This window comes from Schistocerca gregaria, chromosome 1, assembly GCF_023897955.1.
Source record: "Schistocerca gregaria isolate iqSchGreg1 chromosome 1, iqSchGreg1.2, whole genome shotgun sequence".
NCBI lineage: Eukaryota > Metazoa > Arthropoda > Insecta > Orthoptera > Acrididae > Schistocerca > Schistocerca gregaria.
Window position 1 is genome coordinate 424,857,171 of NC_064920.1, and position 24,910 is coordinate 424,882,080.

At 40.7% G+C, this 24,910-nt stretch overlaps 1 protein-coding gene across 9 annotated transcripts in view; it reads left to right on the forward strand.

The window, feature by feature from the left end:
- LOC126350918 (uncharacterized) overlaps nt 1–24,155 on the forward strand; it is a 31,100-nt gene extending 6,945 nt beyond the window's left edge. For 5 of the 9 annotated variants that reach the window (XM_050002567.1, XM_050002562.1, XM_050002564.1 and 2 more), the window contains one exon: nt 23,014–24,147. In XM_050002567.1, coding sequence (XP_049858524.1) covers nt 23,029–24,009 — 981 coding nt within the window. In that variant the 5' untranslated portion in view covers nt 23,014–23,028 and the 3' untranslated portion in view covers nt 24,010–24,147. Of the gene's footprint in view, nt 1–11,172; nt 11,322–23,013 lie in introns of those variants that run through there. The other 4 variants (XM_050002559.1, XM_050002558.1, XM_050002561.1 and 1 more) reach the window with 4 other exon arrangements.
- The last annotated feature ends 755 nt before the right edge of the window (nt 24,156–24,910 follow it).

The window sequence follows — 24,910 nt, forward strand, 5'->3', positions numbered from 1 at the left end:
TTACTGAACTATCAGTTTAATAAGTCACAGCTGCAAAATACTAATGCGAATTCTTTACAGACAAATGGAAAAACTGGTAGAAGCCAACCTCAGCGAAGATCAGTTTGGATTCCGCAGAAATGTTGGAGCACGTGAGGCAAAACTGACCCTACGACTTGTGTTAGAAAATACGAGGGTCAGTCAAAAAGTAATGCTTCCTATTTTTTTTTTCTACGTTTGTCAGGAAATTTAAATGCAATTACATAGGTTGAAAACCACAACATTGAGGATCATTTTGTCATTTTTCAATGTAATCTCCGCCCATCTCTACAGTTTTGGTCCATCTTTGAACAAGGGCATGTATCCCAGCACGGTAAAAATCACAGCTCTGCTTCCTAAGCCATTGACGCACGGATGTTTTGACGGCCTCCTCATCTTCAAAATGAATCCCACGATGAGCTTCTTTTAGTGGCCCGAACAGATGGAAGTCTGATGGTGCCAGGTCAGGGCTGTATGGGGGATGAGGCAAAACTTCCCATCCAATTTTGACAATCTCGTCAGAGGTGTGACGACTGGTGTGTGGTCTTGCATTGTCATGCAAAAGAAGAACATCTGCCATTGATTTTGTTGGGCGAACTCGCTGAAGACGTGCTTTAAGTTTTTTGAGGGTTGTGACGTATTGAACAGAATTTATTGTGCATCCCTGCTCCAAAAAATCAACCAGAATCACACCCTCTGTATCCCAGAAAACTGTTGCCATAACTTTCCCTGCCGATCGCACAGTTTTGAATTTTTTCTTCCTCGGCGAGCTTGTGTGACGCCACTCCATTGACTGCCTCTTTGATTCGGGTTCAAAAAAATGCACCCATGTTTCGTCCCCGGTCACAATTTTTTTCAGAAACTCATCTCCCTCCAAACGGAAGCGCTGCAAGTGTTGGGAGGCTATTGTTTTCCTTGCCTCTTTATTCTGATCGGTTAACGTTCTTGGAACCCACCGTGCACAAACTTTTGAGTACCCCAATTGTTTAATAATAACAACTTGCTGAATGTTGTGTGGAGTCACTGCACTCACCGGCCTGCCACTCCGCTTTTCGTCAGTCAACGGTGTTTGCCCTTCAGCTTCCTTACAACGACGAACCCATCGTCTAACAGTGCTGACATCCACTGTCACAACACCATACACCTTCTTCAGTCTTTCATGAATGCGTATGGGCATTTCACCTTCTGCATTCAAGAATTCAATCACACAACGCTGTCTCAAACGAACATCGATGTCGGCCATCTTACAAACTTCTGCTGTGCTGCCCCTGTTGACACAGAAAGTTACGACTGCAGTGGATTGCAGAAGAAGGTTTGAGGAATGGCGCCAAATTCAAATTTTTCACTTAACTTAATTTTTTTAAGTAGAAAAAAAATGGGAGGCACTACTTTTTGACCGACCCTCGTAGATTAAGGAAAGGCAAACCTACATTTCTAGCATTTGTAGACTTGGAGAAAGCTTTTGACAATGTTGACTGGAATACTCTCTTTCAAATTCTAAAGGTGGCAGAGGTAAAATACAGGGAGCGAAAGGCTATTTACAATTTATACAGAAACCAGATGGAAATTATAAGAGTCGAGGGGCATGAAAGGGAATCAGCGGTTGGGAAGGGAGTGAGACAGGGTTGTAGCCTGTCCCTGATGTTATTCCATCTGTATATTGAGCAAGCACTAAAGAAGCACAAAAGAAAAATTAGGAGTAGGTATTAAAATCCATGAAAGAGAAATAAAAACTTTGAGGTTCGCCAATGACATTGTAATTCTGTCAGACAGGGAAAAGGACTTGGAAGAGCAGTTGAATGGAATGGACAATGTCTTGAAAGGAGGATATAAGATGAACATCAACAAAAGCAAAATGAGGATAATGGAATGTAGTCAAATTAAATCGGGTGATGCTGAGGGAATTAGATTAAGAAATGAGACACTTAAAGTAGTAAAAAAGTTTTGCTATTTGGGGAGCAAAATAACTGATGATGGTTGAAGTAGAGATGATATAAAATGTAGACTGGCAATGGCAAGGAAAGTGTCAGGAAGTCGTTTCTGAAAGTATTTGTATGGAGTGTAACCATGTATGGAAGTGAAACATGGACGATAAATAGTTTGGACAAGAAGAGGTTATAAGCTTTCGAAATTTGGTGCTACAGAAGAATGCTGAATATTAGATGGGTAGATCACATAGCTAATGAGGAGGTATTGAATACAATTGGGGAGAAGAGGAGTTTGTGGCACAACTTGACAAGAAGAAGGGACCGGTTGGTAGGACATGTTCTGAGGCATCAAGGGACCACAAATTTAGCATTGGAGGGCAGTGTGGAGGGTAAAAATCGTAGAGGGAGACCAAGAGATGAATACACTAAGCAGATTCAGAAAGATGTAGGTTGCAGTAGGTACTGGGAGATGAAGCAACTTGCACAGGATAAGGGGTAGCATGGAGAGCTGCATCAAACCAGTCTCAGGACTGAAGACAACAACAACAACAACAACAACAAGTCTAGGGGTGTTGACTTAAGATGTTCAGTCAAATAGTGCATAGATCCATTTGAAGACCAGAGCTGGCAATCTGAAACAGTTTTTTTCCAAGAATTACCTACTGGTATGGCATACAGCATGATCATACAGTAATCTACCATCCCACCAGCAAGTGGGGGGAGGGAGGTGGGCAGAAGGATGGTGTTGGACATAAAAGAGAACTCGTGTGCCACTAGAAGAAAAAAACACACACACACACCTGCTTTCTGTAGGGGAACTGTTGCAGTTAGTACAACAGCTCCCAGACCATGTAGCAAAGATCAGTCACCATGGTGTACAATCTGTTTTTGTCCAAAAAGCTTTGGACAACTTTAATCAAATTTTGCTCCCCACAGATTTTCAAATTGCCACTCCAGTTGGAGCACACTGGTCCCTTCACAGTGTCTGTACAAGCAGACCTCAACATTGGAGTCCTGCAAAATGACACAACCACAAAAGTCTCTATCAAGCAGGTCAAGCCAGCACGGGTCATACTTCCACCATCCCTGCAAGACACTGCACGGACACCGTAAGCCTCGCCATACTAAGCCCCACATATGCAGATATCATCTGCAGTTAACACATTCAATTATATGTACACTGTTTTACTGGGTGTGCAAGGTCTATCCACAAATTTTTTGCAGTGCAGCCTGTTTTCTATTATTAAGATAAGCCTCAAACTAAGCAAATGGGGTGCCACAAATACCATATACTTTTTGTATATACTTCCTTCCATCTAATTTTTTGAGCAGTCGCCAGTCTTGTAAGGTTACAGGTAACAGTTTTATAATCTGACAACTTCATTTAAGAGCGAAAATATTGTTTGCATTAGTTTTTAACCCCCCCCCCCCCTTCCCCTTCCTCCCTGACCCCTTCACATTTCCTAATAAACGCCCATAATCCTTTTTGGGGATGGAACACAATCACTGGCCACAGTAATGACCTTGAAAACTTACTGGCACAACTTCACCTTTGCCTGTTGAATATTGGTATCCTGACACACTTGAATGTGGTGCACAGAACTTTCTCAGCCATTAACCTTCCCATTTGCAGCTCTTGTCTTCTCCCATCCATCCATGAGACAGTCCACGGCGACCTATTGGTAGTGACTACTTTCCTATCTTCCTGTCCCTCTGTTAGCGTCATTCCCGTGAAACCTCCCTAGATGGACTCTCAACAGTGTTGACTGGGCTGCTTTCATTTCTGCTGTCACCCTTGACTCCCTGCCACATGGAGACATGGATGAGGCTTTCCAGAATACAAATACAGCCACTCTTATGGCAGCTGATGTGGCGATCCCCTGTTCTTCAGGCGTGCCCCAATGGAAGACAGTATTTTGGTGGTCATCAGAAATCTCAGAGGTCATTAGAGAACACAACAGGCTCTCCAGCACCATAAGTGGCACCCATCAATTGAGCAGCTCCTTTCCTTTAAATGTCTCCATGTCCAGGCCCACCACCTAATAAGAAACAAGAATGTCGGGAGTGGTACATTTCAACCATTGGACCATGTACGTTCCCTCCACATGTTTGGGCAAATATCAGACATCCCCACAGATACCAGACACCTGCAGGTGTACCTGGTAATACCTTGAGTGGTACTCTCTTCACTGACCCAGATGCTGTCACCAAATATATTGCTCTGCATTATGCTAGGGTCTCTGCATCTGAAAACTATGAACCTGCCTTTCGTTTCCTGAAACAGTGGGTGAAGTTCCTATTCATGGGCTATATAGAGGAATCTTTCATAAACATCCAGAGTCCTAAACCCCACACCTGGTTCAGATTTAGTGAAGACATCTTTGCGATCTTGATTGAGGGTGAGGACACCCTATCCACAATCCACCTGCAACTCAGCCATAGTGCCAATAGTGTCAGTGTCGTCGTAACTGCCACCTGCTTCACGTCTGCTGTGCAGCGAGCTACCTTAATTTAAGTATTAACTGTATTTTTCTTACTTGTCACTTCTTCTTACGTGTGTTTTTGGTTTTAGGAAGCTTTAATTGTCGAGTGCTAGTAATAGTGTTCCATAGATTTCGTGTTTGTTTATAATACAGTCAGAGAGAGTCCCTTTAGTCAGCCACAGTGCCAGTAGTGCTAGTGTTTGTTTTGAATACAGTCCAGAGACAGGTAGTGCTATTTTCATTGTTTTCTACAAGAAGTGGCTAGCAGTCACAGTTTAGTCAACAATCGGCCACCTTTAGTGAATTAGCAGTCTAGTTAAAAGTTGATTAACTCTCTACAGTAAATTGATTCCTTAGGATGGATAGGATGTGTGACTGCTGTGTACGGACACAGGAGTAGCTGGACACTGTTCGCGAACAGCTGAGCTTGTTGATGGCTGTGGTCAGCCGTCTTTAGGCTGCTGCCTTGGAGTGTAGCAGCAGTGGGGAGTCTGGTGCGTCGCATGATACACCCCAAGTGTTACATGCTTCACCCACTGTACCTGCTATCGAGACATCTTCGCGGGTACCGGGCGCGGTTGGGCCACCCTCTCCCCAAGGGGAGTGGCAGGTTCAGCGGCGCACGTGGCGGAGGGTAAATGTGGAGGCTGGCCGTGTGGCATCGCCCGCTCTGCCTGTGAGTGGACATGTGGCTGCTCCTTCAGCAAGGTCCGAGCAGGCACACGGGGGGAGGGGTTTATTAGTATTTGGGAGCTCCAACGTTAGGCGGGTGATGGAACCCCTTAGGGAAATAGCGGAAAGGTCTGGGAAGAAGGCCAGTGTTCACTCTGTCTGCTAGCCGGGGGGGTCTCATCCGAGATGTGGAGGAGGCCCTTCCGGCGGCGACAGAGAGCACTGGGTGCACCCGACTGCAAATTGTTGCTCATGTCAGCACCAATGACTCCTGCCGTCTGGGTTCAGAGGTCATCCTCAGTTTGTACAGGCGGTTGGCGGAATTGGTGAAGACGGAAAGCCTCGCTCGCGGGGTGGAATCAGGGCTAACTATTTGTAGTATCGTTCCCAGAACCGATCTCGGTCCTCTGGTTTGGAGCCGAGTGGAAGGCTTAAACCAGAGGCTCAGACGATTCTGCGCAGATCTGGGGTGCAAATTTCTCGACCTCCGCTAATGGGTGGAGAAATATAGGGTCGCCCTGAATAGGTCAGGAGTGCACTACACGCCAGAAGTGGCTACAAGCGCAGCGGAGTACGTGTGGAGTGCACATAGGGGTTTTTAGGTTAGAGAACTTCCTCCCTAGGCCCGACAAGACGCCTCCTGAGAGTTGGCAAGGCAGGAGTAGGCAAAATGCAACAGGGAATAACAATATTAATGTGCTAATAGTAAACTGCAGGAACATCTATAGAAAGGTCCCAGAACTGTTCTCATTAATAAACGGTCACAATGCCCATATAGTACTAGGGACAGAAAGTTGGCTGAAACCAGACGTAAACAGTAATGAAATCCTAAACTCAGACTGGAATGCATACCGCAGAGACAGGCTGAACAGTGAAGGGGGAGGCGTGTGACGGAGATCCGAAATGTGAAATGATTTGGGTGAAGGTCACGGTTAAAGCAGGCTCAGACATGGTAATTGGATATCTCTGTAGGCCCCCTGGCTCAGCAGCTGTTGTGGCTGAGCACCTGAAGGATAATTTGGAAAATATTTCGAGTAGATTTCCCCACCATGTTATAGTTCTGGGTGGAGATTTTAATTTGCCGGATGTAGACTGGGAGACTCAGACGTTCATAACGGGTGGCAGGGACAAAGAATCCAGTGAAATTTTTTTAAGTGCTTTATCTGAAAACTACCTTGAGCAGTTAAACAGAGAACCGACTCATGGCGATAACATATTAGACCTTATGGTGACAAACAGACCCGAACTCGTTGAAACAGTTAACACAGAACAGGGAATCAGCGATCATAAAGCGGTTGCGGCATCAATGATTTCAGCTGTAAATATAAATATTAAAAAAAGGTAGGAAGATTTTTCTGTTTAGCAAAAGTGACAAAAAGCAGATTACAGAGTACCTGATGGCTCAACACAAAAGTTTTGTCTCAAGTACAGATAGTGTTGAGGATGATTGGACAAAGTTCAAAACCATCGTACGATATGCGTTAGATGAGTATGTGCCATGCAAGATCGTAAGAGCCACTGTGGTACAACAACCGAGTTAGAAAACTGCTGCGGAAGCAAAGGGAACTTCACAGCAAACATAAACATAGCCAAAGCCTTGCAGACAAACAAAAATTACGCGAAGCGAAATGTAGTGTGAGTAGGGCTATGCGAGAGGCGTTCAATGAATTTGAAAGTAAAGTTCTATGTACTGACTTGGCAGAAAATCCTAAGAAATTTTGGTCTTATATCAAAGCAGTAGGTGGATCAAAACAAAATGTCCAGACACTCTGTGACCAAAATGGTACTGAAACAGTGGATGACAGACTAAAGGCCGAAATACTAAATGTCTTTTTCCAAAGCTGTTTCACAGAGGAAGATTGCACTGTAGTTCCTTCTCTAGACTGTCATACAGATGACAAAATGGTAGATATAGAAATAGATGACAGAGGGATCGAGAAACAATTAAAATCGCTCAAAAGAGGAAAGGCCGCTGGACCTGATGGGATACCAGTTCGATTTTACACAGAGTACGCAAAGGAACTTGCCCCCTTCTAGCAGCGGTGTACCGTAGGTCTCTGGAAGAGCGTAGTGTTTCAAAGGATTGGAAAAGGGCACAGGTCATCCCCGTTTTCAAGAAGGGACGTTGAACAGATGTGCAGAACTATAGACCTATATCTCTAACGTCAGTCAGTTGTAGAATTTTGGAACACATATTATGTTTGAGTATAATGACTTTTCTGGAGACTAGAAATCTACTCTGTAGGAATCAACACGGGTTTCGAAAAAGACGGTCATGTGAAACCCAGCTCGCACTATTCATCCACGAGACTCAGAGGGCCATAGACACGGGTTCACAGGTAGACGCCGTGTTTCTTGACTTCCACAAGGCGTTCGATACAGTTACCCACAGTCGTTTAATGAACAAAGTAAGAGCATATGGACTTTCAGACCAATTGTGTGATTGGATGGAAGAGTTCCTAGATAACAGAATGCAGCATGTCATTCCCAATGGAGAGAAGTCTTCCAAAGTAAGAGTGATTTCAGGTGTGCCGCAGGGGAGTGTCATAGGACCGTTGCTATTCACAATATACATAAATGACCTTATGGATGATAACGGAAGTTCACTGAGGCTTTTTGCAGATGATGCTGTTGAATCTCAATGTAGACAAGTGTAATGTGCTGTGAATACATAGAAAGATAGATCCCTTATCATTTAGCTACAAAATAGGTCGTCAGCAACTGGAAGCTGTTAATTCCATAAATTATCTGGGAGTACGCATTAGGAGTGATTTAAAATGGAATGATCATATAAAGTTGATCTTCGGTAAAGCAGATGGCAGACTGAGATTCATTGGAAGAATCCTAAGAAAATGCAATCCGAAAACAAAGGAAGTATGTTACAGTATGCTTGTTCGCCCACTACTGGAATACTGCTCAGCAGTGTCGCATCCGTACCAGATAGGGTTGATAGAAGAGATAGAGAAGATCCAACGGAGAGCAGCACGCTTCGTTACAGGATCATTTAGTAATTGTGAAAGCGTTACGGAGACGATAGATAAACTCCAGTGGAAGACTCTGCAGGAGAGACGCTCAGTAGCTCGGTACGGGCTTTTGTTAAAGTTTCGAGAACATACCTTCACCAAAGAGTCAAGCAGTATATTGCTCCCTCCTACGTATATCTCGCGAAGAGACCATGAGGATAAAATCAGAGAGATTAGAGCCCACACAGAAGCATACCGACAATCCTTCTTTCCACGAACAATACGAAACTGGAATAGAAGGGAGAACTGATAGAGGTACTCAGGGTACCCTCCGCCACACACCATCAGGTGGCTTGCGGAGTATGGATGTAGATGTCCCCTAAATGATGAGTAGCAATTATCCTTTTCATAATATTGTAATATTATGAAAAGGATAGTTGCTACTCACCATATAGTGGAGATGCTGAGTCTCAGAGAGGCAAAAAAAAAAACCACAACTGTCACAAAGTAAGCTTGTGGCTAACAAGGCGTTTGTAAAAGAAAACACGTACCCATGTACGTTTGCATATTCTTGTAAACTCATTTGTGACTTGAGGCCCTGTTAGTGATACTTGTGCTCTGTCAGATTTGAAATAATGTCTTTGGCTCAGAAATAGCTGTAGGGGCTGAATGTGAACTAGTGCAAAACAGTTCCCCTATTTAAGTTAAAGTTCATAAAATTTATTTCTAGAACTTCTTAACTGCAGCATTAAACGAATGTTGGAGTTAGTATGGCTGATTACAGTAGATGGCACTGTAGTGTATCGTTTCAAACCACAATATTTAGTTAACAAAAAAAAGTTCCTGAGATTAGTCATGCAAGCAGGCAGTAACTGCACACTGTGCTTCACTACTATTCCACTAAATGAAGATCAAAGTTCCTTTTTATATCTCTTACTACTTTCATCACAGTACCTGATGAAAACCCGAGAAATTTAACGACACAAAATACTTTGTGATAACACCTAAGCCCCACATTAACTTGTGTCACAAAATTTGTGACTTTTGTGGCTGCATAACTGTATACTGCCAAGAAACTAATTGGATCAAGTTGTCTATCCTGGACCCCCCCCCTCCCAAATGAAGCCCTCCGTCCTCTATCTCCCTGCATGAAGCAATGTTTCCCATCAGTCTTGTGAGAGTCTTCCATCCTCTGTGTTCACGTACTACCACAACTACCTAGCTTGTCACTTTTTACTGCCTCCATTCCAGCTTCACTGTCACTAGTGACGTATCTTAAACCTGTGTACATGGCATTAATTATATTTATTTATTGTCTTTATGCAAATACATCATACCACTTCTGTGCACTCCTGGTATCTAGTGGTTGTGTGCTGCCCAGCTGTAGTTCCTATTCGTTGTGAAATATAGCTTTAAGGGCTATGGGAAGCATACATACTGCCAACTAATGTTGTTTTGAAGGTCTTGTGAAGCAAGATTACCACCAAAGAACTTTCTTCATGAAGCATGCTTACCACAAAATTAATATGTCTTTTCTGGACTTTGGGAAGCATACTTACTGCCAACTTACTGGTTTTACTAATATGTATTGCCACCTCTGGGTGTGCCTGATGCTGTCTAGGTGTGTAAAAACTGCTTCAACAATCACTTTGTGTTTATTGTGATATCTATTATTGTTACTTATCAAGTTGGAAAATATTGCTTCGTGTCTTCAGTATATACATTCCAGGACAACAAAAACAATGTACCACAAAGGAATTATCTGAATAGGATGGAAATTGGTAGATGTGATGTACATTTACAGACAAGCAAATTATAACTCTTTCAGAAAAATTGCATGGTATATTCGAGAGAAAGAGCTTCACAAACTGAACAAATTAACAACACATTGGTCCACCTCAGGCCCTTAAGCAAGCAGTTATTTGGCTTGGCATTGATTGATTGAGTTATTGACTATCCTCATGGAGGATGTTGGGCAAAATTCTTTCCAATTGGTGCATTATCCCAAGCTGGTTGGGAGGCACCAGGCATTCTCAATTGGGAAGAGATCTGGGGACTTTGCTTGCCAAGGTAGGAAGTTTGAAGACAAGCAGCAGAAACTCTCCCTGTGCATGGGCAGGAATTATCTTACTGAAATGTAAGCCTAGGATGGCTTGCCATGGTGGGTGATAAAACAGGGCATAGATTATTGTCAACTTGCTGCTGTGCTGTAAGGGCCCCGTGGATGACAACCAAAGGGGTCCTGGTCCTGCTGTGAAAAGAAATTGCACTGCTGACCATCACTCCTGGTAGTTGGGCCTTATGGTCAGGTTGGTATTCCACCACTGTCTGATGAGCCTTCAGACATGTCTTTGCTGGTCATTGGGGCTCAATTCGAAGCAGGACTCATCGCTGTAGACAATTCTGTTCCAGGCTGAAGACATGTTTGGAGATGCCCCAGACAGTGGTGGGATACCAACCTGATTGTTGCCTGTTGTACAGACCAGACTATCAGGAGTGATGGTCAGAGGTGCCATTTGTCTTCAGAGCAGGGCCCCTTATATTGTCATCCTTGTTACTCATCCTGCACAGCAGTGCATCAACAATATTCTGTGCCTCGTTGTGTTGCTCTTGGGGCATCCTGGGCTTACATTTCAGCAAGATAATGCCCACTCACACACAGCGAGGTCACTTGATCTCTCCCAAATTGAGAAAGTTTGGAGCATCATGAGCAGGGTCTTCCAATCATCACCATATATTAATGGTCTAAAGCACCAGTCAGACAGAATTTGGCAAGATCTCTCAGGAGAACTTCCAATAACTCTACCAATCAGTGCCAAGCCGAATAACTGCTTGCACAAGGGCCAAAGATGGACCAACATTATTGACTTCCACAGTTGGTGACACTCTTCCTCTTGAATAAATCATAATTTTTTTTCTGAAATTGTAATCATTTGTTTGTCAGTATATGACATGACATTTACTGAATTCTGTTCCAGTTGGATAGCCCATTTTGGTGACATATTTTTTTTGTCTTGGTATGTATTTGTGTGACTCGTATCAGCTCTTGTCTTTATTGTATGATAAATGAAGTGTCCAGGATTGTTTTCAAATTGTGGTAAGTAAAATAAAAACATAAAATGCTGTTTCTCTATTTTTTCTCGTGTAATGGCAACACACAACAGCTTACAAACATGATATTCATGTTGGGTCCCCAGCCAGAATATGTCATCATCTTGACACAATACTTGAGTGGTCCGTCTGACCGCCATCTTCAGGTGAGTAAGCTGCTGCACTAACTCTCCAGAACTGAAATCATACATGCCGTGGTGGCTCCTTTATACACCGCATGTGCATGAACATAACTGCCCTCTGACGCAAGGCACAGCAGTGCACCAGTGGTGAAAACTTGCGGAAATGATAAATTTATATCAAACATATTGACTGCTTCTGACGACCAAAACAATGACCATTGTTTTTTAATGTCAAACAAAACAGGGTTCCAACTTGTACTTAAAGGATGCCCCCATATCTCTGTTCATAATATTGTCAGATTGGTGGATTTCAAGAGCTTCTTTCAGTACAATTCCAATAATGTGATGCAGGGGAACCCACTTGTGTCTTATCGTACAACATTTTATGTCCTTCAGTAAGACTATATTTCGCAACCGCAGATTTTTCTGGCAGAAACAAACGCATGTGTCAGTGGTGCTCCATGCATCAATCCTGTATCATGCAAATAGTCTGTCCAATACAGGCTTTCCTTCATTGGCAGGGAATTTTGTAGACATCAGACTTCCTCAAACCCAAATCATCCTTCACTGAGTCCAGCGGAGCTCTTTTCTTAGCTGGCAGATGGAATACACTTTTAACATCAAATCTCTTTAAAATTCTTCATCTTTCTGAAGATTTGCTTCCTGCAAAATGCCACTGATTTGCTTGTATCCTCTGTTGGTTCCCTCAAAGATCCAATCTGTGCAGCATGATGGATCTGATTGTCAGTATAATGATTCTGATTGAACATGGCTTTTAGCTGATACAGTTCTTGTGTCAAACTTTTTGCATCTGAGATGACGTAAGCTTTCTTTACCAATGTAGTAGGACCCCATTACATTGGTACGACGGATGTCAACTTGATACATGAAGATATCATGCGTGGGTGCATGATAAATACTGTGTCTTAATGTCCCATCATCCCTCTTGTAGATCTAGACATCTAAAAACGAAAATTTCCATCTTTTTCAACCTCCATCATGGACTTAATATTGGGATGCAGAGAACTAAAATGATCTAGGAAAGGAAACAGAGCATCCTCCCATGTGGCCGTATCATAATCATATTGTCGACATACCTCTAAAAACAAATCAGTTTTAAGAATGCTGCCTTCAGTGCTGTGTACTCAAAAATCTTCCATAAACAAATTGGTGACAGTGAGGGATAACAGACTCCTCACAGCCACTCTGTCAGTTTGTTCAAAGTATATCATCATCATCACCATTTAAGACTGATTAGGCCTTTCAGCGTTCAGTCTGGAGCATAGCCCCCTTATAAAATTCCTCCATGATCCCCTATTCAGTGCTAACATTCGTGCCTCTTCTGATGTTAAACCTATTACTTCAAAATCATTCTTAACCAACTCCAGGTACCTTCTCCTTGGTCTTCCCCGACTCCTCCTACCCTCTACTGCTGAACCCATGAGTCTCTTGGGTAACCTTGCTTCTCCCATGCGTGTAACATGACCCCACCATCTAAGCCTGTTTGTCCTGACTGCTACATCTATAGAGTTCATTCCCAGTTTTTCTTTGATTTCCTCATTGTGGACACCCTCCTGCCATTATTCCCATCTACTAGTACCTGCAATCATCCTAGCTACTTTCATATCCGTGACCTCAACCTTGTTGATAAGGTAACCTGAATCCACCCAGCTTTTGCTCCCATACAACAAAGTTGGTCGAAAGATTGAACAGTGCACAGATAACTTAGTCTTGGTACTGACTTCCTTCTTGCAGAAGAGAGTAGATCGTAGCTGAGCGTTCACTGCATTAGCTTTGCTACACCTCGCTTCCAGTTCTTTCACTATGTTGCCATCCTGTGAGAATATGCATCCTAAGTACTTGAAACCATCCACCTGTTCTAACTTTGTTCCTCCTATTTGGCACTCAATCCGTTTATATTTCTTTCCCACTGACATTACTTTCGTTTTGGACATGCTAATCTTCATACCATAGTCCTTACATTTCTGATCTAGCTCTGAAATATTACTTTGCAAACTTTCAATCGAATCAGCCATCACAACTAAGTCATCGGCAGATGCAAGACTGCTTATTTTGTGTTCACATATCATAATCTCACCCAGCCAGTCTATTGTTTTCAACGTATGATCCATAAATAATATGAACAACAGTGGAGAGAGATTGCAGCCTTGTCTTACCCCCTAAACTACTCTGAACCATGAACTCAATTTACCATCAACTCTAACTGCTGCCTGACTATCCATGTAAAGAGCTTTAATTGCTTGCAAAAGTTTGCCTTCTATTCCATAATCTCGTAGAACAGACAATAACTTCCTCCTAGGAACCCGGTCATATGCCTTTTCTAGACCTATAAAGCATAGATACAATTCCCTGTTCCACTCATAACACTTCTCCATTATTTGTCGTAAGCTAAAGATCTGGTCCTGACAACCTCTAAGAGGCCTAAACCCACACTGATTTTCATCCAGTTGGTCCTCAACTAATACTCGCACTTTCCTTTCAACAATACCTGAGAAGATTTTACCCACAATGCTGATTAAAGAGATACCTCTGTAGTTGTTACAATCTTTTCTGTTTCCGTGTTTAAAGATTGGTGTGATTACTGCTTTTGTCCAGTCTGATGGAACCTGTCCCGACTCCCAGCCCATTTCAATTATCCTGTGTAGCCATTTAAGACCTGACATTCCACTGTATTTGATGTGTTTCGACTTAATTTCATCCACCTCAGCTGCTTTATTGCACTGCAATCTATTGACCATTTTCTCCACTTCCTCAAATGTGATCCTATTTCCATCATCATTCCTATCCCATTCTACCTCGAAATCTGAAACATTGCTGACCGTATTTTCACCTACATTGAGCAACTCTTCAAAATATTCCCTCCACCTGCCCAAGGCATCCACAGGATTCACCAGCAGTTTTCCTGACCTGTCCAAAATACTTGTCATTTCCTTCTTACCTCCCTTTCGAAGACTGCTAATTACACTCCAGAATGGTTTTCCAGCAGCTTGACCCACAGTCTCCAACCTGTTTCCAAAGTCTTCCCAAGATTTCTTCTTGGATGCTGCAATTATCTGTTTAGCTTTGTTTCTTTCTTCAACATAACTTTCTCTGTCTACCTGAGTTCTAGTATGTAGCCATTTTTGATACGCCTTCTTTTTACTTGTACAGGCTGCCTTGACTGTGTCATTCCACCAAGCTGTTTGCTTCATCCTACTTTTACACACTACTGTTCCGACATTCTTTAGTCACTTCTAGTACTGTGTCCCTGTACCTTGTCCATTCCTTTTCCAATGACTGTAATTGACTACATTCAACTAACTGGTACCTTTCTGAGATCGCTGTTATGTACTTGTGCCTGATTTCCATATCCTGAAGTTTCTCCACTCTTATCCTCCTACATATGGACCTGACCTCCTGCACTTTCGGCCTCACAATCCCAATTTCACTGCAGATTAGATAAATATCAGTGTCATCAACGAATCCCCTGAATACACGTGTGTCCCTCACAGCCTTCCTGAATTCCTGATCTGTTATTATATAGTCAATGACAGATCTGGTTCCCCTGCCTTCCCAGTATACTGGTGAATGTTCTTATGTTTTAAAAAGGAGTTTGTAATTACTAAGCCCATACTGGCACAGAAATCCAAGAGTTGTTTCCCGTTCTTGTTGGCCTCCTTATCCTCTCCAAATTTACCCATAACCTTTTCATACCCTTCTGTTCGATTTCCTATCCTGGCATTAAAATCACCCATGAGCCGAACAATGTCCTTGTTCTTTACTCTAACAACTACATCACTGAGTGCCTCATAAAAACTATCCATCTTATCTTGATCTGTCCCTTCACAATGCGAATATACTGACACAATCCTAATTTTCTTGCTAGACACTGCCAAATCTATCCACATCAGTCGTTCGTTTATATACCTTATTGCAACTATGCTGGGTTCCATTTCTTTCCTGATGTGAATCCCCACACCCCCTTGTGCTATTCCTGCTTTGACTCCTGACAGGTAGATCTTGTATTCTCCCACTTCCTCTTCTTTCTCACCCCTTACCCGAATGTCACTAACAGATAAAACGTCCAACCCCATCTTACTTGCAGCCTCTGCCAGCTCTACCTTCTTCCCAGAGTAGCCCCCATTGATATTAATAGCTCCCCATCTCATTACCATTTGTTTGCCAAGTCGTATCTTAGGAGTCCCTGGTTTGTCAGTTAGAGGTGGGACTCCGTCACCTCCAAAGGTCTGAGGCATTTTGCTCTGATTGTTGCCAGCACCATATTTAAAGTATCAGGGAAGCAGGTTGCTAGCCTTACTTGCCCAGAGTCCTAATGGGTTTTACCCCTTACGGTCTAGGGACTAACCGGTGGATTTGGTAGTCTTTGCCGTATGAGCACAAAGGTGACCACGACTCAGAATATGTCCGAGATGCCCAGCCTTATTCCAAAGTAACTGGTATCCCGACTGTCGGAGCACTTTCTTGGCCACTCATACGTTGCCCGTGGTTCATGAACTAGGACATGACTACAGGAACCCACACCATGAACCACTTCAAAGTATATGTCATGAAATAAAAATATGTCAATGTCAACATGTGGTGACAAAGCATAGTTGTTTCTTCGTCCAATTTTTCACCAATTAACTGCAAAGACTCTTCAAGAGGAACTCTGGTAGAAAGAGAGACATCAAACCTAACAGCAAAGCCATGGGACTGAGACACAAAGACTTCAAACACTGAATAAAAACCAGAGAACTGGAAGTATGATGATCATATTTTCTGACGTGGGGTCTGAGAATGGATGCTAAATACTTGGCCAAGTTACAAGTAGGAGCTTCCAAACCTGGACACCACTTGTTCAACCGCGGAAATGAATTTCATGATGAGAACATTCCTGGGTGTAGGGGCAAAATTTAATCCCTTTTCCAATACTGTGAGGATTGTGTGGTTGCGAGTTTAATCACAACATATCAGTGGATGTCATCATTTGTTATTGTAGACTGAGAAACTTTGAAGATTGCCTGCTGATGGCATTTGTGTGGACACAGCCTAATATTGCCCGGGATGAACTGTCAACCCAATCCCAGGATGCAGCAGACAGCAATGCCAAATCTTCCAAATGCAAATCAAATAAATCCTTGTCTATGAAATCCAGTTGTCTTCATGTAAAACCAATGCGCTCCCTTACTAAGGCAAAATTAGTGTACCACTTAATGTCGTTGGCCATTTTTGTTCCAATGTAATGAACAATTCTGGCAAATTTAGGTATTATACCTTCATTCCGGCATCTCAACAGAAAAGTGAGGGCATTCAGTTATGACGAGTTGGTGTGATAGCTTACTCACGTTAAGATGGTGGGCAGGTGGACCACATTATGTTCCATCTGGAGAACCGACGTGAATATCGTCAATTACTACATTGGGAGTTTATGGAGGCATGTCAAGAGTCTTTATGGGGAGACATTTGAACTTGTAAGGAAGTTTGATAAACTTCGTAAGAAGAAGGGGAAGTGACAGAGTGCCCTTGCTTTTTTCCCGAGATGCCAGATTGAAGGTAGAATACCTAAATTTGCCAAAATTGTTCATTACTTTGGGGCAAAAAATGGCCAACATATTAAGAAGCATGCTGTTTTTGCCTTAGTAAGGAAGCTCATTTGTTTTACATGCAGACAACTGGTTTTCATATCCAAGGATGAATTTTGTTTGCATATGGAAGTTTCGGCATTGCTGTCTGTTGCATCCTGGGATTGGGCTGATAGTTCTCACTAGACAGTCTTCGAAGTTTCAACAGTTTTCTTCTCAGTCTACAATAACAGATGACGACACCCATTAACAAGTTGTGATTAATCACACAACCAAGCAACTGGATGATGCTGTGTTGGCAGTATTGGAAAAGGGATTAAATTTTGCCCCTGTACCCAGGAATGTTCCCATTATTCATTTCTGTTGTTGAAGAAGAGGTGTCCAGGTTCCCCAATGATCTAGCTGATGTTGTCGGGCAAGAGGTCTCACATACAGTGTGTTGGGTGCCACCCCTATGAAGCAACATCTCACTTGAAAGAGCTGTGATCCGATCCATCAGAGAAGGCCAGGATTTAGTAATTCTACCAGCTGACAAGGGCAATGCAATAGTTCTTCTTTCGCAAGATGATCATTTGCGTAAAATGCTTTCACTTTTGAGGAAGAGATCATTATCTGATTATGATCTTTAAAAACTTAGAACTGGTGCTGCAGTCACACTGTGATTATACATTTAGTGCAAGGTACACAAGCAAGGGACTCCTCTTCCGCCTATTGTTAGCAATTTGGGTGCTCCTGTTTACAACTTGACCAAGTATTTAGCATTTATTCTTAGTCTCCATGTCAAAAAATGTGAACATCATATTTCCAATTCTCTGTTTTTTATTCAGCGTTTTAAGTCTTTGTCTCTCAGTCCCATGGATTTGCTGTTAGTTTTGATGATGTCTCTCTTTTTACCAGAGTTCCTCTTGAAGATTCTTTGCAGTTAATTGGTGAAGAATTGGGTGAAGAAAAATTAAGCTTGTCACAATGTGTTGACGTCGACTTACTTTTAATTAGACAAATATTTTGAACAGACTAACTAGAATGTCCATGGGAGTCCATTATCCCCCATAGTCGCCAATTTGTTTATAGATGATTTTGAGAACATGACACTGAAAATGGCGTTCTTAAAACCAACTTGTTTATGTAGGTACATTGACAATACGATTATGTAATGAACACATGGGAGGGATGCTCTGGACCATTTCCTAGATAATTTTAATTATCTGCATCCCAATGTTAAGTTCACAAAGGAAGGAAAACTTCCATTTTTAGATATCTAACTCTAAAAATGGTACATTAGGACACAGTTTTTATCGTAAGCCCATGCATGTGGACTGATATCTTCATTCAAGTTGTCATCTATCATACCAACGGAGTGGATCCTACATACATTGGTAAAAATAGCTTATGGCGTCTCGGTTTGACATAAGAACTGTGTCATCTAAAAGCTGTGGTCAAGGAGAATGCTTATACTGACAATCACATCCATTATGTTCTACAGATTGGACTTATGAGGGAACCAACAGAAAATATAAGCAAGTTTGTGTCATTCCTAACTTTTTTGGGAAGCATATGTTCAAAAATAGGGAGAATTTTAAAGGGATTTGATGCTGCTAGCTAATATTAAGCTCTGCTGGGCTCAGTGAAGGATGATTTGGGTTTGAGGAAGCCTTGTGTCTACTAAATACCCTGCCATTAAGGGAAAGCCTATGTTCTACAAATAATTCGTACAGTCGAGAGTGGACCACCATTGCTACATGCATTTATTTCAGCTAGAAAAATCTGTGGTTAAAGAGCACTGTCTTACTGAAGGATATAAAATGTTGTACAATCAATGAGAGACAACTGTATATTTTTCCAGTGGAATGGGTTTAATTCCTGTTGTCCATTGGTTAAAGATATTTCTGTTTGGAGTGCATGACTCTTCAATAGATTTTTTTAGGTTAGCATACAGACTTTGCAAATGACTGATCAGTGATTTTATAAATATGGTAAAAAAACTCAATTGTGTCCACAATGGCAGAAGATTTCACACACACCTAAAATGATCTTGGTAAATTATACATATGCGATTTTATTACTAATTGTATTAAAGTAATAGTACACAATGAAGCAATGTGAGGTAATACAGAACCCATAAAGCTGAGTTGGCCTTCAGAGTGCAAAAATATTTTTTATGAGTAGGTGTGATAGGCCTTATTGAACTAATGAAACCTTCTGTACTCTTTATCAAAGCATGCAGTCTATACAAAATAAATTCTAGAATTTGAAATGTATTGCTTGTCTGACCTTCCCACTGTGGATATTATATGCCTTGCTGGACAGTGGATGAAAGCTGATGAGCTCTCATTTTTTAATTTTTCTAAGTATGTCATGGGTGCTAGCTACTGCAGATACACTAAAAGGGATGGAAGCCGACTAATATGTGTAAGAGATGCATTCAGTCCAGTGAAATCAATAAAATGTATCATCTAAATGTAGAAAAACACTTTGGACATTGTGTACTTGAACTGAAACAACTGTAAACAGCTAGTATTTGCAGCTACAGATCACAAAGTGGAACCATGTTTCACTTTCCACAAAATCTGGAATCTGCAATCAATTATTATGTTTCAAAAAGGGAAATAGTTATTGTGTGCTCTGATTTTAATGCAAATTTAGCAGTGACTTCACATGAAGCCAGTGATTTAAGAAATGTGTTAGCAACATTCTCAGTGGAAAATATTGTGAAAGAACCTACTAGAACGACTCCATGTCCTCTTCTACCATTGACACAATCTCTGTAAACCCTTACACTACCCCAGTAATAAAACTTGAGAACTTGTCAGATGGTCTCTCTGACCACCAAGGCCTCCTGTTTGATGTAAACCTATAGTTCCATGTGCACCTCATCTGAAATAATTAATGGCAGGTACATTAATGATCCTGTTGTTTACAATTATTTAAAGATTTGCTAACACAATAGTCTTGGGAAAATGTTTACCTGGAAAACGCCACTGATAAAAATGCTAAGAATTGCCTTCCCGCTTAAGAAACGTGTAATTAGGACCTCCAGGAAAAATGAATACAAAAGGTGGATAACACAAGGGATACTCACCTCCTGTGAAACTAAGGAAAGACTGTACATGGAAAGTAAAAGTAACAGATTCTAATTTTCGTAATTATCTCAAAAATATACAGAAAGTGGTAGCCCAGGCAAAAAAGCTCTGTCAACCAGTACATTAAAAATGCAAGCAACATAAGTAAAGCTGTATGGAAAGTTGTCAGTGGTACTAGAGGAACTTAGGCTCAACAACTACTGCCTGATTTCGTAAATGAAAATGGGGATAAAAGATAATTTAAAGAAACAAATGAATTGTTTGTTGCACATTTCACAGGTAACATAAGCAATCTTTCTTCAGGAATGAGCAAATTACAAAAAAAATTTTGAAATAGTGTTAAAAAAAATCAGACAGGGCACTCTTCTCAACACCATCATCAACTGCAGGGGTTATAAAAATTATCAGAGAAACAAAAACTCATTCTCCTGTGGCACTGATGGTTTGACTGACCATTTAATGAAAAATATTACCATAGAAATTGCTGGAGCTCTTTGTGATGTAATAAACAGTTCATTAAGCAATGGCTGCCTTTTGAAACTCTTCAAAATCTCAAAAGTCACCCCAGTTTTCAAAAGTAGTGACCCACATGACGTCAATAATTATCAGCCAAAATCCCTCCCACCAACAGCAGCAAAGGTAATTGAAAAAGTCATGTGCAGTCATGCGTTAGAATTCATCAATAAAGAAAACTTATTTTCTGAATGTCATGAGTTGCACAAGAACAGATCTGTTAATGATGCCGTTTGTGCTCTCTGTGACCAAATCTTCTCTTCCTTCAATCACAGAGAATTCTCCTCCAGATTTTCATTGACCTGACCAAAGCACTTGATATCACCAGATATTGCTTCAGGAACTAGGCACATATGGCATCCGAGGCACATGTAATCAATGGTTTCAGTTGTACGTAACAAATAGGATGCACGTAGTTGAAGTCTCCAGCACTAGCAAAGAAAGAACTTAAAGAACTTGCTCTAACACAGCCCTGATTACTTGTGGTGTGCCACAAAGCTCTGTTATGGGTCCCCTTCTTTTTCTGCCTTTTATTAATGAACTTTCTTGAACCCTTCTAAAACTTTTCATATACTATTTGCTGATGATACAAATTGGTTGTTTAGTATCACATCAGTGCAACAAAAGAGTGACCAAATATCAGATACAATGAGTAGACTGCTCTCCTGGTTTCTCAGAAATAAACTGTTGCTGAAAGCAAATAACAGCTCACATGCTCTTTTGTTCATCAAAAAATTTCCCTATGCAGGTGATATCAATAATAATAGAAGGCCATGAAATCAATCAAATAGAAGCAATGAAATTTTTGGGAATATCTGTAGATAACACTTTGAAGTACGATGTGCACGGAGATAAAGTACTGAATAAGCTGAGCAGCCTCTGTTATGCATTTAGAATCCTCATTCAAAGATGCAACATATATACATTAAAAACAGTGTACTTTGACCTAGTTCATTCCATTTCAACATGGGGCATCCCCTTCTGGGGGTCATAACACAAAATAATCTTTATAGTGCAGAAAAGGCTATTAAAGATAATGGAGCGAGAATATCCCAGATTGTCAGCAAAGACAGTTTTCAAAGCCTTGGAAATTTTACCGTACCCTGTATTTATATAATGGAAACAGTCTTATTTATTAAAAATACATGCACCTTTTCACAATAAAAAGGGATATACATGATCACAAAATGAGATCTGAACACTCTGTTGCCACAGAGATTAAGTAGATGTCAAGCTGGTGTCTGAAATATAGGCACTCAGCTGCACAATAAACTTCCTATGACCATAAGAAATAGTGAAGGGCTGTCATTCAGAAAAAAAGAAGTAAAAGAACTACTTGTCACACACTCCTTTTACTCTGTTGGTGTACTTGCAGGCAAATTTACACTAGCCCTCCAAAAATCTTTCTAAAAAAAATAAAAACACAAGCTCACTAATCATTGGATAACATATTAAATTTAAATTTGCTTACTCTTAATCTTGTTTTATAAACTGAAATAAACTGCACTGTAAGGTAGGTAAATTAGGACTGTACAGGAATTAGTCTATGTCTTTATATTTATTCTAAATTCCCATCATGCATTGTAAGCCCATATATATATTACTGTCACTTAATGTTCTGTGCACCCTCATATAAATGTAATCTGTCCCCTACATGTATTTAGCTTTATGTCAAATGTAATTTAGTCATACATGTAAACGTGTCCCCTGTATGTGTTAAGCTTTTTGACCATTTTAATGCTACCATATCTGTGAGCTTATAACTTCAATACTGTTTGTATTATGTCTAATAAAAAAAAATGAAACAGTCACCACACAGGTTATGTAAACCATGTCCTATATCTTTGTACATTGTTCAGCACAAGATGCCAGGGACAATAAATAAATTTATGTTTTAAATACCATCATTTTTCAGTTATACCACACTGGCTTGCAGTGACTAAGTGACTTGTGGCTGTCGTTGTCAAGGCTGCTCAGAAAGTAGGAATGCTGTGCTCATTTTTTATGTAATGCTTTAATTTCACTGGTAATCGCCCCATTTAAAGTATCTAGTAACCTATCTCTTCAGGGGAGAAAAATCCAAGAATTAAGAATATCAAAATGTGTGTCTTATTCTGAAGCACAGAGGTCCTACAAGACATTAAAATCACCATGTGCTACTGCTTCCTTAGCTGTGTTAATAAAATACTAACTCAGAAAGCCACAAAGTCTATATAGACAGTGGTTACTGTACATAAGGTATCATGTCCTGTCCTGGTCGCTCTAGTCTTGTATACAAAATTTTGACTGAATTTGTCTCAGAAGATTTATGTATTCATTTTTTCTGAAGATGTTATGAATTTGTTTATTCTTATTTTGAATTATTTTGTACAGTAACGTGTTGCTATCTTTTGCTTTCAATTTACTAACCCCCGCACTACATGCTCTGCTTGGAAATTTTTTAACTGTGGCATGCAGTGTTCTTTGAAAATGATGTTCATCTGTAGCCTTTGTATCTTAAATAAATACACAGGCAAATTAATTTACAAATCTGATTTACAGGTGTGCCCTGATACAATGCTGCTTCAGGACTTCCCTGATGAAATACTGCTTGAAATTTTCTCACGACTTCCTGTTAAAGATATAGTTACATGTGCTCTTTATGTTTGTAAACGCTGGAAAGCCGTGTGTAGGAGTTCAGCCCTTTGGAAAGGGCGAGAATATCGGTTAACAGACAAAAAAAGGAAATGTGAGATTGTGGAAGTAGCCAAACTTATTCCACACCTGACAACACTTTTTGTAGGGACAGGTACAAAATTCTGTGTATGGTTTACTGGTTGCAATGTGCTTCTTTCATCAGGTGTTGATTTTGAAATAATTAGGGATTTAGTTTGGAGTTGTAATATTAGTAACATAACAGTTCCAAGAGGTCTCTTCAGTCCTGATTTGTTTCCAAAGCTGCTTGATGATGATAAGAAACTCAGGTATTTAACTGTGAAACATGATCCAATGATGTATAACACTCCAGGTGAAACTCTACCACTTTTACTGAGACAGGGGTCACTGTCAGAGTTGAAAATACTTCACATACATGGTGCCAGAAGTATTACTGTTGACACTGTCCTTCAGTTGTGCCAGCACTGTCCCCATCTTGAAGAACTGGCGTTACATGAATTAAGTCAGGCCTCAGACCATGTGTTACAGAATTTACAACTGTGCCCTAAACTTCGCTTACTGGAAATCACACAGTCTAACTCACTTCGTGATCTTTCATTTTTAAAATGTTGTCCAAACCTGTTGGAATTGGATCTTACTATGTGCTACTCTTTACAGCCCTCCTCATTTCAGCATTTGCTACACCTGAAAAAGTTGAAATGGTTTCATATGAGGCACTGTAGAGCAATTGGTTTACCACTTGCTGCCATGGCTGAATATCTTGTTCATTTAAAGATTATTGACTTGTTTTATTCTGCTGGTTTTAGTGAAAGTGAACTGAAAAAACTACAGATGATAGCTCCACACATAATTGTGTTACAGGGGCCTTTTGACCATAGATAGCTTCACATATAATTGTTACAAGAGTCTTTTGGTCTAATGTTGAAAATACAATTAATTGTATCCTTCATAAATGTCAGTACTTGTGCTAATGATCTGCTAAAAAGTTGTCATGTAACTTGTAAATAAAGGAACATATGTTCATGGTAGTGAGTATTATTCAGTAATACCAGCTTAGTATGTTAACTTTGAAGAAGGAATGTGCTAAGATATGTATATAGGAAAGGATATTTGATGCAAGCCTAGTGAAAGATGCCATCCATATGCAATGAAGAAATTGTATTAGAAGTAATTAGACTAGGTAAGATTTAAAAACAGGTTTTGGTTTACTTTATTGTTTCCTTACTGGGCTGTAGCATTAGAAAACAGCTATATTTTGTCTACTCATCATAGGGCAGTTCTGAACCATATCTTACTGTTTCCTACGTTATCTTGAGTAACATAATTCTTTGGGGTACAGCAAATTCAGAAATATCACACACAACCCCTTTTATTAGTATAAAAAGTGGAGGCACATTACCTAGTCAGTGTGTCATACAGACAGATGTAGGTCAAGGTTAATCACATAATACTTGGCTCACAAATGTCGAAAATGTGAAGTTAGAAAAATTCTGAAATCTAATATACAGATATACACCTTGCAGTGTGGCTTATTGATGGATGTGTGTCTGGGAGGAATGCAGTTCAACTCCACATCTGACGATGCTGATTAAGCTATTCGGTAGTTTCACCCTCTTGATTAAGGCAAGTTCAAGAATTGTTTCGTAGTGAAGGATGTGACAGAGTTGCTTCATTTATTTGAACTTGTGCTGCCTCTAATGACCTCATCGTTGATTCAACCATAAACCATCTTTCTGAGCTTCCTTTATAAAGTACATATTTTTAAAAAGGGGGAAAAAAAAGA